At 35.9% G+C, this 15,884-nt stretch overlaps 2 protein-coding genes across 2 annotated transcripts; one reads left to right on the top strand and one right to left on the bottom strand.

Moving 5' to 3' along the window:
• Positions 1 to 4,545: 4,545 nt before the first annotated feature.
• On the top strand, positions 4,546 to 5,084 carry LOC149141229 (uncharacterized). The gene has a single exon (XM_089451186.1). It carries the CDS (start codon positions 4,557 to 4,559, stop codon positions 5,082 to 5,084), a length of 528 nt encoding a protein of 175 aa, XP_089307312.1. The 5' UTR covers positions 4,546 to 4,556.
• Positions 5,085 to 14,692: 9,608 nt separating this feature from the next.
• On the bottom strand, positions 14,693 to 15,583 carry LOC149141228 (AP2/ERF and B3 domain-containing transcription factor RAV1-like). Its single transcript, XM_089451185.1, has one exon. It carries the CDS (start codon positions 15,581 to 15,583, stop codon positions 14,693 to 14,695), a length of 891 nt encoding a protein of 296 aa, XP_089307311.1.
• Between the last annotated feature and the right edge of the window lie 301 nt (positions 15,584 to 15,884).

Raw genomic sequence — 15,884 nt, 5'->3', positions numbered from 1 at the left:
GTTTTTTTAAGAAAGTGTTTATTTCTTATTTTTAATTATGATAATTTTTTTTAAGAATTTATAATGTTAGATATTGATTTTTTATTATTAATTAAAATATAACTATTTTTCTAAATGCTATAAATAAGCTAATTATAACATATTTTTTAAAATTTAAATTTACACATAAATGCTTTAATAAATCAACTCAACTAAAATCTTTTAATATTTTTACCTTTGTATTCATAAAAATAAAATTTATAAAAAATAAAAAAGGGTTGAAACTCTTAAAACAAATAAAATAAGAGTGATATACACGCTTTAGAGAGAATTAGAAACTTTGTAATTACATGTCTTCTCTATTTAAATATTGTAAAAATGAGTGACATTACTATTCTTTTTAATTAATATAAAGACTAATTAAAAATAGAAAAGATGTGAAAGTAGTTTTAAGTTAAACATTTATACCCAGATTAAAAAATATTATAATATATAGAGTGGCAATCTCATGCACTAAAATTAATTAATTGATTTTTTTTATAAAATAATATATATGGAATTGATAATATCAGCATCTAAGTAAACAAATATATTAAAAGAGACCCTAATTTTATATAATTGTTGTTGTCACTAAAACAGCTGAACCAATAAAATAAAAATTATATAAATTACTTAAAGTTAAAACATAGACATGTTTATGTAAAAAAACTTTTGATCATCTTTATGTACATTAAACATTTATAAAATCATTCTAATTTATCAGATTCCAAGAAAATTTGCAATCAAATTAAATTTAACTAAAAGAAAAATATTTATCTATCTAAACTAATTGAACCAAGCCAAAAAACCAATTAATCTAAAATTATATATCAATATAATTACCTTAAACCATCCCAACCATAAATACATTTTTCCAGAAAGAAGGCGGTTTTTTTTATTGAAAAAACAGAATACATTTTCCATAACGACAACCAAAAAGAAACAGGTTGCAGGTATGGTATCTTAAACAAAGTGCCAATCACAACCAACCCTCAAACTCATAGAACAAGCCCATTTTGCCCGCTTTCTCCTTCCCTTCATGCATTTGGATCAAGTTCTTCACCAAATAGCATTTGGATCAAGTGCTGCATTGATTGGACATGACTGGTTTCGCCTTGAGGCTGCACTGATTGGACATCACTGGTTTCTGTTGGGGATTTTTCTGGTAAAATCCCAAAAACACACAAGCTGAACACACACAGAATAAAACTCTGTTTTCTAACACAGGATCTTTAACACAGCGGAAACTTAAAAATTACTCACAGCTGACAGACAGAGTTTTCACACACCACACATTTCTATTCATTAATAAAAGCAACAGTTGTTACAACCTTCTTCCTCTCTCAGAGGGATTCACCAAGAGCAAAAAAAAATTACTCAGTCTTCTCCTGAGATTTTACACTGCTCTGTGTAAGAATCTCTTCTACATTCACTGTTGTAAAAACAGACTTCAACTACAGAAAAATTACTTTCAATGCTGTGTGGAAATTACACAGATTTTATTCATGCTGCTGCGTGGGTTACAATACATCGCACTGTTGTGTCTCACTCTTCAATTTCATTACTTCGCACTGCTGTGCATTACCTTCCTATATTACAATACACGAAAAAAAAACATTACATATATATGACAACCCAAGAAGAAATTACTAAACGTCTTCACTGGTCATGCTTCCGTAAAAGACATAATAAAAAATTAAATGCATTTACCAACCATTACTTGAGCCCATACTCCCGCTGAAATAAAATTAAAAACTTCACCAAAACTTACCAACCACAGTAAATTGCATTTACTGTTTTACTGACACTTACTGGCGGTAAAGTAAAACTTTTACTTCACGTAAAATTTCATTTAATGCTGGCCCATACTTCACCCATTGACTTCATTTAAATCGCATCACAGAATCCCATTTGGTCGGAACACAAAATTGGGGCACACACATATGTTGCGATCTGCGATATGCGATCGGATCACATCGCACCATCGCAATCGCCAGAAATCAAGTGAACAAATGGAGGGTGACAAGGTGTGTTTGCGATTTGCGATATGCGATAGATCGCATCGCAAATAAAACTTCAGTTGAAATTATTATTTCAACACTCCCCTTTAATTTCAACTGCTGGGTTATTAATCATACCCAGACATTTCCTCAAAAATTCAAAGCTCTTCTGATCCAGTGGCTTGGTCAGAATATCTGCAACCTGTTCCTCAGTGCTGCAATGTTGTAAAACAATTTCTCCATTGTTCACCAATTCTTTGATGTAGTGAAACCTTGTATCAATGTGTTTCGTTCGCTTGTGAAACACAGAATTCTTGGACAATGCAATAGCTGAGCTATTGTCACAGAAAATCACTGTTGCTTTTGCCTGCTCTTGGCCTAAGCTCCTTGTTGGGCCTCAAAATAGTCCCTATTTTCACTCCATTATTCACCAATATTTTCACATTTTACCTTCATGTCACCTCCATTCCACCTCCATATCATTACATTTACCTCATTATTGGGTTCTAACAATACTTTTCCAAAGTTTATTAATTCTTAACATTTCTAAGTGAATTTATGGCTAAAACTTAGAAAATAATATGCTTAAACTTATACCTAACAATTAGCATGAGTTTGTTGACATGTGTAGGCACAAAGGAAGCTTCCAGGGCATCTTTATGTGGCCTTGAATGATCAAATTCGAATTTGATAAGATAAGCTTCATGGAGAAGATCATGGACCTCATGGAGAAGATCATGGAGGATAGGGTTATGTGTCTAGATGGTTGAGAAATGTATGGAACTAAAAGAGAGATTAATGGATCATCATTATGAGTTTGTTATCTCCTCTCATTGTATAAATAGGAGTACCTCCTCCATTCCAAAAAGAGAGGACTCTTGGAGCATTGTATCCAACTTATGATGGCATAGAATAAAGCTTCATTTTTCATACATTTCCATTATGTAGTTTTATTTCCATTATGTAGTTTTTAGATATAAGTTTGCTTAATGTAGTATATGGAATAATTTGTCTTGTTCTTAGGAGAATTGAGCTCACTCTAAAAGGATGAGAGAAACATGTTATTTCATATTAGATCTTATTTCATTTAATTTCTTATATGTTTGAGAATTTGATTTGTTTATGATTGATGAATGAGTTTTAAATTAGAATCTTATCAACTTATGAGAGGATAACCAAGAGTCTAAGTTAGACTCTCTCTCTCCATTTGATTTGCATGATAATTGAAATTCATTCTTTTGCATTTATGTTTCAAGTATCATATGAGGAGATACCAAGAGTCTAAGTTAGGCTCTCTCTCCATTGATTTATATGGTAATTGAAATTCATTCTTTTGTGTTTATGTTTCAAGTTATTTCATTTCTTATGCTTGTGAATGAATCTTAGTTTAGTTTGGACTAGTATATGAGAGGACAATCAAGAGACTAAGTTAGTCTCTCTCTCTCTACTTGAATCTAAACAAAAATTAAGTTCATTCTCTTGTCTTTATTTCAAGTTTCTGGTTTATGAATGATTTCTCTATGATACTGTAGGGAAGGACAACCAGGACCTCCTTAGTTAGGAGCCTCTTCCCTTGCATATTATATTGAATCATAAATAATTAAGTTAGACATAGGTTAGTTGCCTACTCCTGCATATATTGTGCTGGCATCATCACAAGCTTACGAGTTTCCCTGGTCGATAATTTATGCAGCAATTTAAGTCCAATAAATTGCTCAACATTTTGGCGCCGTTGCCGGGGATGGTGCTAAGGGATTAGGCATTAGAATTTAATTCGGTATTTATTTTTCTTTAGACAAAATAACTTGTGAGACCTGGTGACAGCAGGATCTTCACAAAGAAGTTTAAGTTTGAGTTTTCTGATGTTTTGATGTTTAGCTAGTTTTAAATTTCGTTGTTTCAAAAACACCCCCCTGCCTAAATAAACACAAATCAATCGATAAGTATGCTCTCTTCCTGCGCTTCGTGCGATCAGGAAGATCAGAAAATCCATTGATTTGGTTCAAATAAAAAAACTCTTGCTGGAGATCTAATTTGTAAAACGACAATAAAGAATTTTGTGAAAAAAAAACAATCCACAAAATAATAATACTATATGTATCATAACATATAATATTATTATTAAAAAAAAAAAAAACTAACCATTTTTTTTTAACATTAAAAAAAAAAAACACTAATCATTTTTTTTGGTTTTGTTTATTGAAAAAACAAAAAAATAAATTTGCAAAATAGGCATTATTCAAATATTGGATCTGGTCAAAACCATGCTTGTGGAATCCGTAGATCATAGCGCCCTTCACATTGTGCACCAGGCAGTAAGCAATGATAACGAAGCCTACGATTCCGAGCCTGCAAAGATATTACTCCCTTATCTTCAGAGAGCCGATGAGCAACGACTCCGGCAAACGATATTTTCCCTCTGGTTTGTGAAGTGAGCTCGATGAAAAAGATACTGCTGCCAGAAGTGGCATGAAGTGGCATGAATATAGTGCCAATGATCTGTGCCTCTAACGCAAAGGTTATTAATTGATCATAATCATGAAGTCTGTAAGGATTACGAAAAATGCGCCCTCTGAAATTGTGAAGATGGTGTGGCATGCGGTGGCCAAGGCTGCTCCAGATCATCTCAAAGCCGACGTGGGCAAAGCGAAGGATATTGTGTTTGACGCTCTCAAGAAGAAGAGGCGCGCCTATGGAGGCATCACAATAAATCACTATAGGTCTCTCCTACACTTACCCCATTCCTTCACGAAGCCCAAGAAGCCCTACAACCTTTCATCTTCTTCCGACGCCACTTCTTCGTCTGAACAGCAGCTTGTTCCTTTTGATGCCTGCACCTCCTGCAATAACAACGATGATGATTCCATAAATCCTGTCTCCACTTTCATATTGAAGAGAATTAATGAAGATGCGCCCAATCTGGATGAAGAGATTGATCGATTGGCCGATGATTTCATTGCTAGTTTTCATGAAAATTTCCGACTGGAGAAACAACGGTCATTTAGGCAATATCAGGAGATGCTTGCCAGAAGCACTGCCATTCCACAATCCGGCCTCCCGAAATGATTTAGAATCCTCAGGATTATTTTAGCCTTCCACAGTGGGCTTAATCTTCTGCCACAGAATGCCGCTGCAAGGGTCTTAACCTCAGACCCTTCGATCTGATTAGAAATGAACTTCTATTGTTTTTGTAGCTGATATAAGAACAAAACGGAGACCTTGAACCGCTTTTGTAGGCAAAGCCAAAACCGGCCGCCCCTGCGCAGCCTCCGCCTTCCGCTGGTGGCCCAAAAAGCGCTGGGAAAGGTGACTGACGAGTTTACCGGTGCTGGAGCCATCGGCCATGTCTCTCAGGGCATCAGTGCCGTCGTTGATGTCCGCTTTCAGATGGGGTTGCCATCGATCCTCACAGCGCTGGAGGTTCTGGACAATCCCATTCGTCTTGTGCTCAAGGACGCCCAACATTTGGAAGAGAACACCGTTAGGATCATTGCCATGGATGAAACTGAGACCTTGATCCCAGGTATGAAGGAAATGAAGAAAAGAGGAGTTGCGGCAACGAAGATCCTCACCCAGACAGAGCGCAGGAAGACCCTCACAATGATGATCGCAGACTTTGCAAAACCAAACGCTTTGCATATGGAACGCTTTGGATTTTTCATTTCAATTGTTTGGATTTTGTATTTATTGCTATATATTATATTTCTTTTTATTTTTTATTTACATTTATAAATGTTGGATTTCTTTTGATTAATATTTGTATATTTTTAGTAATACTTTTGATTTTTTTTATTTATAAAGATTGGATTTCTTTTGATTTATATTTGTATATTTTTAGTAATAATTTTGATTTGTTTTATTTGTTTTGATTTATAAAGGTTGGATTTCTTTTGATTTATATTTGTATATTTTTAGTAATAATTTTGATTTGTTTTGATGTTTTTAGATTTGTATTTATATATATTTATTTATTTTTTTAATAATTGATTTGATTTGATTTATAAGTAATGTTTGACTTGTATTAATATATATTATGATTGTATTAGTATATTAATTATATTAATATGTTAATATGTTATAATTATATTAATATGGTTAAAAAAAAAATTATTTTATATTTATTTTTAGTTAAAAATTTGGATTTTCTTAAAAAAATACTAACTTCATTTTAAGGATTTCCTAAATAAATTTTGTTGATTTTACAATTTTAAAAGAAAATTCAACTTAAATAATAAATTAAAAAAATTATGTTTTTAATTTATTGTTTAAACAAAATCTAAATAAATAAGTAAAATCAACATAAAAATGATGTTTTCATTTAATTATTACTTAAAATATATATATATATATATATATATATATATATATATATATAATAATAATAATAATAATGACAATAATAAGTCACAAAATTCACGCAGATTTCAAAATAAAAAAAAGGGATACTTGGAGACACATTTCGAAAATCAATTGGAGGATTCAATTCTCGATAGCATCAAGATGGCATAAACTCATCACATGATTCTTGTATGCTTTACAGAACAGAATTGCAAAGCACATTCATGAGTTATCTGACAGGGAGTAGTATTTTACATGGTTATTTTGAAGAATGGATTGAAATTGATATCATGAATTGAGTTACATTCAACGCTTTGATTTTCTTTGATCTTTTTAATTGGTACGAAATTTTTGCGTAGGAATCATGAAGAATATGCGCAATTCTTCTTGAGCACACTTATGTTTTCTTTGTACCAAGTTTTTTACAGGTTACAGGATAATCAAAGTGATCATTCAGGAGATTACATTATGTGCACAATTGGTCTTCCAAAGACTAATTCATGAAAAAAATTCTCAAGACAAATCCATCTCCACAACCACTACCTTCCACCTCCCTTTCTGAAAAGATTTTGAATCCCACCAATTGTACATCCATAAAGCATGACATTTCCATATCCATTTTTCACAACAAGAGTTTTTATTCATCCACCATGCATTTTCCTTACATCCATCCATTTTCTTTGTCATTATCATTCCCCTTCATTTCCACCAATAAAACTCTGCTTGAGTCAAAGTCCTAGAGTCTATGTATCATTTAAAAAACACCTAGATGCTTGCATGCCTTAATGGCAAGTACTCTTGCCAATGAACAATGGGAGTACAATAATATCCCTTGTTCGTTGGATCTTGTAGGTGACTCAACTACGACAAATTTATTCGTACCTACAAAGATGTGTTAGGCATCCTGACTCCCATTGGAATCAATGGTGGGAGCTCTTGTGTTGGCTAGGGGCATTCATTAATGACCACTAAGTCAACAACTTCTTGCTATGTTCGACATCGACACATTTAATCGCATAGTAAGATTTGTGCCATCGAGCGTTGAAGACTTGAAGACCCATATTTTGTAGCAGATGAAGCCAATTTCCATTCATTGTATTTCCATTCATTGTATACATTGTATTTCACTTGAGGACAAGTGAATAAATAAGGCTGGGAGGAAAATGTAACTTCTATATTTTGTATACCTTCCAAGCCTTATATATTTTCAACCATATTCAGCAAGACTCATCAGATTCATCATCCAGCAGCAGATACAACTTTCAGCCATGTTCAGCAGACTCCTCAGATTTTTCATCCAGCAGCAGAGGATCCAGCAGCCGATACAATAACACAGATTCATCTTTCATCCACAGCTTGAAGAAGCAGATTTAGAGCAGAATTGTGGCAGCTGCACATGCATGATTCATGCATGATTTTTCCAACCAAGTAAAGAAGACCATGAACAAAAGTTCTTGCAGCCACACGTGCACAGCTCTCATCCGTTTTGGAAGGGTAAGTTAAGGTATGATATTTTCTAACTTTTAACCATTAAATTCCTTGAAAAGTTAGAATAATAATTTTTGGAAAAAACTTCACTTCCTTTTTCCTTGCTTTCCCCATTTCACATAATTTCCCAAATCATCCGTTTAAGGGGAAGGATACATCCACATTCATATATCACATTCATATAACATCCATATTCATATATCACATTCTTAACCCCACTTACCTTCAAGCTATATTCACTATTACATGAGCATACAAATAGCTTTGTCAAAAGTATTTAAAAGTTAATTGGATGCTAACATAATCATGGTTGTTACACAAGAACCAACCATGGTGCATTCCAACAAAATGCCAACACAAGCATGGTTGTTACACAAGAACCAACCATGATGCATTCCAACAAAAATACTCTGCAATAAAAAGCACATTATCATTATGCAAAGGTCATACATTGAATGCAACAAACAAAATATGGTTGAAACACAAGAACCAACCAAGTTGTAATTCATCAAAAATGCTTTGCAAAAGTTAAGTAAATGATATCATGCAGAGTTCGAGCCAAAGCTCAAGTACCAAAACGTAATGTAATAGATTGCATGAGGACATGTAATACCATTGATTGCATGAGGACATGCAATATCTTGAGTTTGGGGGAGATGTTGGGCCTCAAAATAGTCCCTATTTTCACTCCATTATTCACCAATATTTTCACATTTTACCTTCATGTCACCTCCATTCCACCTCCATATCATTACATTTACCTCATTATTTGGTTCTAACAATACTTTTCCAAAGTTTATTAATTCTTAACATTTCTAAGTGAATTTATGGCTAAAACTTAGAAAATAATATGCTTAAACTTATACCTAACAATTAGCATGAGTTTGTTGACATGTGTAGGCACAAAGGAAGCTTCCAGGGCATCTTTATGTGGCCTTGAATGATCAAATTCGAATTTGATAAGATAAGCTTCATGGAGAAGATCATGGAGGATAGGGTTATGTGTCTAGATGGTTGAGAAATGTATGGAACTAAAAGAGAGATTAATGGATCATCATTATGAGTTTGTTATCTCCTCTCATTGTATAAATAGGAGTACCTCCTCCATTCAAAAAAGAGAGGACTCTTGGAGCATTGTATCCAACTTATGATGGCATAGAATAAAGCTTCATTTTTCATACATTTCCATTATGTAGTTTTTAGATATAAGTTTGCTTAATGTAGTATATGGAATAATTTGTCTTGTTCTTAGGAGAATTGAGCTCACTCTAAAAGGATGAGAGAAACATGTTATTTCATATTAGATCTTATTTCATTTAATTTCTTATATGTTTGAGAATTTGATTTGTTTATGATTGATGAATGAGTTTTAAATTAGAATCTTATCAACTTATGAGAGGATAACCAAGAGTCTAAGTTAGACTCTCTCTCTCCATTTGATTTGCATGATAATTGAAATTCATTCTTTTGCTTTTATGTTTCAAGTATCATATGAGGAGATACCAAGAGTCTAAGTTAGGCTCTCTCTCCATTGATTTATATGGTAATTGAAATTCATTCTTTTGTGTTTATGTTTCAAGTTATTTCATTTCTTATGCTTGTGAATGAATCTTAGTTTAGTTTGGACTAGTACATGAGAGGATAATCAAGAGACTAAGTTAGTCTCTCTCTCTACTTGAATCTAAACAACAATTAAGTTCATTCTCTTGTCTTTATTTCAAGTTTCTGGTTTATGAATGATTTCTCTATGATACTGTAGGGAAGGACAACCAGGACCTCCTTAGTTAGGAGCCTCTTCCCTTGCATATTATATTGAATCGTAAAAAATTAAGTTAGACATAGGTTAGTTGCCTACTCCTGCATATATTGTGCTGGCATCATCACAAGCTTACGAGTTTCCTTGGTCGATAATTTATGCAGCAATTTAAGTCCAATAAATTGCTCAACACTCCTCAACATTCTTCTCATCCAAACCGCTTGACACGTTGCTGCTGTAGCTGCCACGTACTCTGCTTCTGCTGTAGACAACGCCACAATTGGCTGTTTCTTGGAAGCCCATGAAATGGCTCCTGAACCCATATGAAAGACATAACCGGAAGTGCTTTTCCGATCATCCACACTTCCAGCCCAATCGCTATCGGTGTAGCCAACTAAATCTGAACTTTCTGAAAAAGTATACAAAATGCCAAATCTTTTTGTACCTTTGACATACCTGAGAATCCTTTTTGCTGCCTGCCAATGTGCCTCTTTTGGCCTCTCCATGAATCTGGAAATTAAACTAACAGCATGCATTATATCCGGCCTAGTTGCAGTTAAATACATAAGGCTGCCAACTATGCTCTTATACAAGCTAGGATCAAAATCCTTGCTGCTGTCCTCTTTGCTGAGTTTTAATCCCATTACTGTGGGAGTGATTGCTGCCTTGCACTCTTGCATGTGGAATCTTTCCAACACTTCATTTACATATCTTGCTTGAGAGATAAAAATTCCATTTTCATCTTGATCTACTTCTATTCCTAAGAAGTATCTCAGCAAACCCATGTCATTCATCTCAAATTCTTCTTTCATGACTGATTTGAAGTTCTCAATGAGGTAGTCATCATTACCTGTAAAAATAACATCATCAACATACAAGGCAACAATTAAAATCTTTCCATCCTTTTATTTGATGTAGACGGTGGGTTCTCCCTCACATTTGTCAAATTCATTTTCCAGTAGATAGGAATCTATCCTACTGTACCATGCTCTTGGCGCTTGCTTCAGCCCATAAAGAGCTTTCTTCAATCTGCACACTTTGTGCTCTTGGCCTTTCTTCTCATAGCCTAGAGGTTGTTCAATGTAAACCTCTTCCTTTAACACTCCATTTAGGAATGCCGACTTCACATCCATTTGTTAGACTTTCCATTTGTTTTGTGCTGCTATGGACAACACTGCTCTCACGGTTTCCATTCTTGCAACCGGTGCGAAATTTTCCTCATAATCTCTCCCATATTGCTGCTTGTATCCCTTGACAACAAGCCTTGCCTTGCGTCTTTCAATTTTGCCTTCAGCATTGCATTTGGTCTTATAGACCCATTTAACTCCAATGACTTCTTTACCTTTTGGTAGCTCAACCAAATCCCATGTCTTGTTTCTTTCTATGGCATTCATCTCCTCATCCATAGCTTCTATCCATTTCTTATCTTTAATTGCATCTTCAAAATGAATAGGATCATCAACATGACAATAAAAGGCAAATAAGGAATTCATTCCTTCATCATAAATGTCACTTAGATTTCTGAACTTCTTACCTCTTTCACTTGGTGTGCAAGTGCTTGAAGATGCACTTGAATTTCCTCCTTGTGGTGTGCTTGAAGAAGCACTCTCATTTCTCCTCAAGGGTGTTCCTTGTTGTCCTTGTGTTGGCGTTGCTGTTTGGGGATGTATTTCAGCGATCTCCTCATCATCTTCATCATGAGACAAACAGTTTTTAACATTAACTGTTTTCTCTATGCTTCCATCCCAAGCTTCCTCCTCAATGAACTGAACATCTCTGCTCACAAAGAATTTCTTGGTAGATGGGATATACAACCTGTAAGCTTTGGATTCCTCACTGTATCCAATGAAGATACATTTCTCCCCCTTGCTGTCCAACTTCCTCCTTAGCTGATCAGGAATGTGTGCATAGGCCACACATCCAAAAACTTTCATGTGGGTGACTCCTTGCTTTCTCCCACTCCATGCTTCTTCCGGCACTTTGTTCATTACAACTTTTGTAGGACACCTATTCAAGATATATACAGCACAGTTTACGGCTTCAGCCCAATAATCATTTGGCAAATGCTTTGCCTTCAACATGCTCCTCGCCATATCCATAATGGTCCTGTTCTTCCTTTCAGCACCTCCATTTTGCTGTCGGGTGTACCTTGCTGTGAATTGCTTTTGAATTCCATTTTCCCTGCAAAAACATAAAAATTCTTTGGAGATATACTCACCTCCTCTGTCTGTTCTCAAAACTTTAATACGCAACCCACTTTGATTTTCCACAAGTGCTTTGAAATTTCGGAATTTTTCAAACACTTCACTTTTATTCTTCAAGAAATAAACCCAAGTTTTTCTTGTAAAATCATCAATGAATGTTAGAAAATATTGGCTGCCTGCTAAATATTGATTTTGCATCGGTCCACATAAATCTGAGTGGACAATTTCTAAGGGTGCTGTCGCCCTTATGCTTTTCCCTGAAGGAAAACTTTCTTTGTGTTGTTTTCCCAATATGCAGCCTTCACATAGGCTGTCCGGTTTCTCTATCAATGGTAATCCCCTTACCATTCCTTTTCTGCTCAACAAATTAAGGCCTCCAAAGTTGAGATGTCCAAATCTCAAGTGCCACAACCAATTTTCATCCTTTGGTTGGCTTTGGAAAGCCTCTTGGGTAACTGCTGCCATTGCATCTTTGTTTTTCAAATCTGCTCTTATTCTAAGAGGGAACATTCTGTTCCTCGTCATCCTCACTTCAGCAATGCATCGCTTGCTGGGTGGAATATCCATGATGGTGCATACATCATTTTGAAAGAAAACATTGTAACCCTTTTGAACAAGCTGTCCAATACTTAAGAGGTTACATCTCATTCCGGGGACATAGTAGACATCTGCTATGGTTTTCTTTTCACTTTGCTTTGTAAATATTTTAACTTCTCCTTTACCCATAACAGAAATTTTGCTATCAGTCCCAAGTGTGACTTGTGACTTCACACTTTGATCTAAAGCAGAAAACAAAGCTATGTTTCCTGTCATATGGTTGCTGCAACCAGAGTCTAGAAACCATATATCTTCACTATTTGTTTCAGCCATCTTACAAGCTAACAATACATTATCTTGGCTGACATTTTCTCTAGTAATATTTGCACTAGAGCTATTACTCACATCATGTTGCTTCTTTCTACATTCACTGCCATAATGCCCATATTTTTTACAATAATAACATTGGACATTGGATTTTTCATACCTTTGTCCTTGAGCATGATGTTGTCCACTTTGTTGCCTGCTGCCTTGGCCTTGGTTCTGATTTGGATTGCTGCCTCTTCCTTGAGCATTCGCTGGACTGTTCCTTCCTCCTCTGTTCTGGCTTCTGCCTCTTCCTCTCTTGTTTCCTCTGCCTTGACCTCTTCCTCTTCCAAAGGACATCTGGGTCTTGAAGGCTTGCTCTAGAGATGAGTTTTCATTTCTACTCAACCTCTGCTCATGTGTGATCAGTGATGCATGAAGCTCATCAACTGAAAAGTTTGAGAGATCCTTTGTCTCTTCTATGGTAGTGACAATCGCATCAAACTTTGAGGGTAAAACCCTCAATATTTTCTCCACAATCCTCCTATCTTCAAGGGTTTCTCCATGAGTCCTTATCTGTGTGACCAAACCAATTACATGTGTGAAGAATGATTCAATGTTGTCTGACTCCTTCATGCACAGGTTCTCAAAATCTTTCCTCAGTAACTGTAGCTTTGTTGTCTTCACTCTCTCCATTCCTTGATAGGCTGTCTTGAGAGTTTTCCATGCTTCATTGGATGTCTTAGCTGCTGCTAACCTTGGAAACACGCTTCCATGCACTGCTTGATACAAGAAGAAAAGGGCTTTTGAATCCTTCTTCTTGCAACTCTTTAATAGATCCTTCTCTCCTTGAGTTAATGCATTAAACTCATTTTCATCTGCTGGTTGTTCAAAACCATCCTCAACTATTTCCCGTAAGTCTTGGGAAGCAAACAGGGCTTTCATTGTTATTGCCCAATAGTCATAGTTTTTTCCATCAAATAGTGGGAGCTGCATACCCATGCTATTGCTGTTGCTTGTGCCAGCCATTTTTGCACTTTTAACTATGCTTCAAAATACAGTCAAGTATTTAAGAGAAATACCTTGGATTCTTTTGCCTGAGTCTTCACACTGCTGGAGAAGTTGCTGCAGTAAGAATCCTTCCTTCAGCTTCTTTGAACCCTTCAAAGAGCTTGGATTAGCTCTGATACCACTGTTGGGGATTTTTCTGGTAAAATCCCAAAAACACACAAGCTGAACACACACAGAATAAAACTCTGTTTTCTAACACAGGATCTTTAACACAGCGGAAACTTAAAAATTACTCACAGCTGACAGACAGAGTTTTCACACACCACACATTTCTATTCATTAATAAAAGCAACATCTGTTACAACCTTCTTCCTCTCTCAGAGGGATTCACCAAGAACAAAAAAAAATTACTCAGTCTTCTCCTGAGATTTTACACTGCTCTGTGTAAGAATCTCTTCTACATTCACTGCTGTAAAAACAGACTTCAACTACAGAAAAATTACTTTCAATGCTGTGTGGAAATTACACAGATTTTCTTCACGCTACTGCATGGGTTACAATACATCGCACTGCTGTGTCTCACTCTTCAATTTCATTAGTTCGCACTGCTGTGCATTACCTTCCTATATTACAATACACGAAAAAAAAACATTACATATATATGACAACCCAAGAAGAAATTACTACACGTCTTCACTGGCCATGCTTTCGTAAAAGACATAATAAAAAATTAAATGCATTTACCAACCATTACTTGAGCCCATACTCCCGCTGAAATAAAATTAAAAACTTCACCAAAACTTACCAACCGCAGTAAATTGCATTTACTGTTTTACTGACACTTACTTGTGGTAAAGTAAAACTTTTACTTCACGTAAAATTTCATTTAATGCTGGCCCATACTTCACCCATTGACTTCATTTAAATCGCATCGCAGAATCCCATTTGGTCGGAACACAAAATTGGGGCACACACATATGTTGCGATCTGCGATATGCGATCGGATCGCATCGCACCATCGCAATCGCCAGAAATCAAGTGAACAAATGGAGGGTGACAAGGTGTGTTTGCGATTTACGATATGCGATAGATCGCATCGCAAATAAAACTTCAGTTGAAATTATTATTTCAACAGTTTCGCGTTGAGGCTGCACTGATTGGACATCACTGGTTTCGCCTTGAGGCTGGACTGATCGGCCATGACATTCCTCCTCACCACGAATAACGGTGAGTAAATTCCATGAGTGCAATCTCTCAAAGAGAAGAAGATCACCGACCTTCAAATTTTTGTGGTGCATATAGCGTTTCCATCCCTTGCTCAGCACATAGTTCTGTTTCTTCATGCAAGTGTAACGGAAGTACCACGACTCTCCCTTCTCGTCTAGGAATAACAACTTCTTTTCTCTACTCTGCTGCTCATCCAGACGAAAATAACGAGTTGCGTAATCTGCCGGAATGATCAATTGGTGGCTTAAATCTGTGTGGGTCACCTCCTTACTGAACAGAATTTTTGTGTGCCTCTTTATATCAACTCCATGGCCACCACCATTAAACCTCCATAACTTCTCGTCGTAGGAATGATATTTGATCATTTCCACTATCTTCTCTTTGGTGTAGATGGCCTGGAATTTGATTTCTTCCTCGACTTTCTCTTTGCTGAGAATGCTCATGCAGCCTCGCTCATGGGGTCTTCTGTATTTGACGATGGCCCTCTCATATGCTCTTGCAGCCTCCTCTTCACTATCAAATGTGCCCAACTCAATTTCTTCTTTGCCTGCGCGAATTTGAGCTCCCCATTTACCGCTACTCTGAGGAACAACTCCTCTCCAACGCGACGTCGCGCGATGATGATGAGCACCCGGCAATTCTGTTGGCGGAGGAATATTAATATCCATGTGATCGACAGCTCCAGACGATCCTTCCATCATCGGAAGATCCCTTTAACGACTCTTTTTTCTGCAACTCAATTCAAGAACCACTTACAATTAGATGCAATTCCCTAAAATTCTTATTCCTCCCAGCATGGACTCTGTGTGTGGGAGAATTGTTTTACATTTATATAATTCCCATACCCATGGGCAACTAAGGGAATTGTTTTACTTACGCCACCACTTGAATTCCACATTTCATTGTTTTAAAAGCTGGCGTATTGTTTTTATATTGGCTTTACAAAAGTCTTATGCATGAGATCCACACGACATTTGGTAATGAGTTATATTTTGATTT

This window comes from Pinus tabuliformis, chromosome X (genome assembly GCF_031772625.1).
Source record: "Pinus tabuliformis cultivar Carrire ecotype Pingquan chromosome X, CPIR1, whole genome shotgun sequence".
In the NCBI taxonomy this organism is placed as follows: Eukaryota; Viridiplantae; Streptophyta; class Pinopsida; order Pinales; family Pinaceae; genus Pinus; species Pinus tabuliformis.
Note: the sequence above shows the minus strand (reverse complement) of the source record. Positions and strands in the feature narration are given on the sequence as shown.

Coding starts and splice junctions, on each gene's coding strand:
- LOC149141229 (XM_089451186.1), top strand. CDS start 4,557: ATGAAGTCTGTAAGGATTACGAAAAATGCGCCCTCTGAAATTGTGAAG.
- LOC149141228 (XM_089451185.1), bottom strand. CDS start 15,583: ATGGAAGGATCGTCTGGAGCTGTCGATCACATGGATATTAATATTCCT.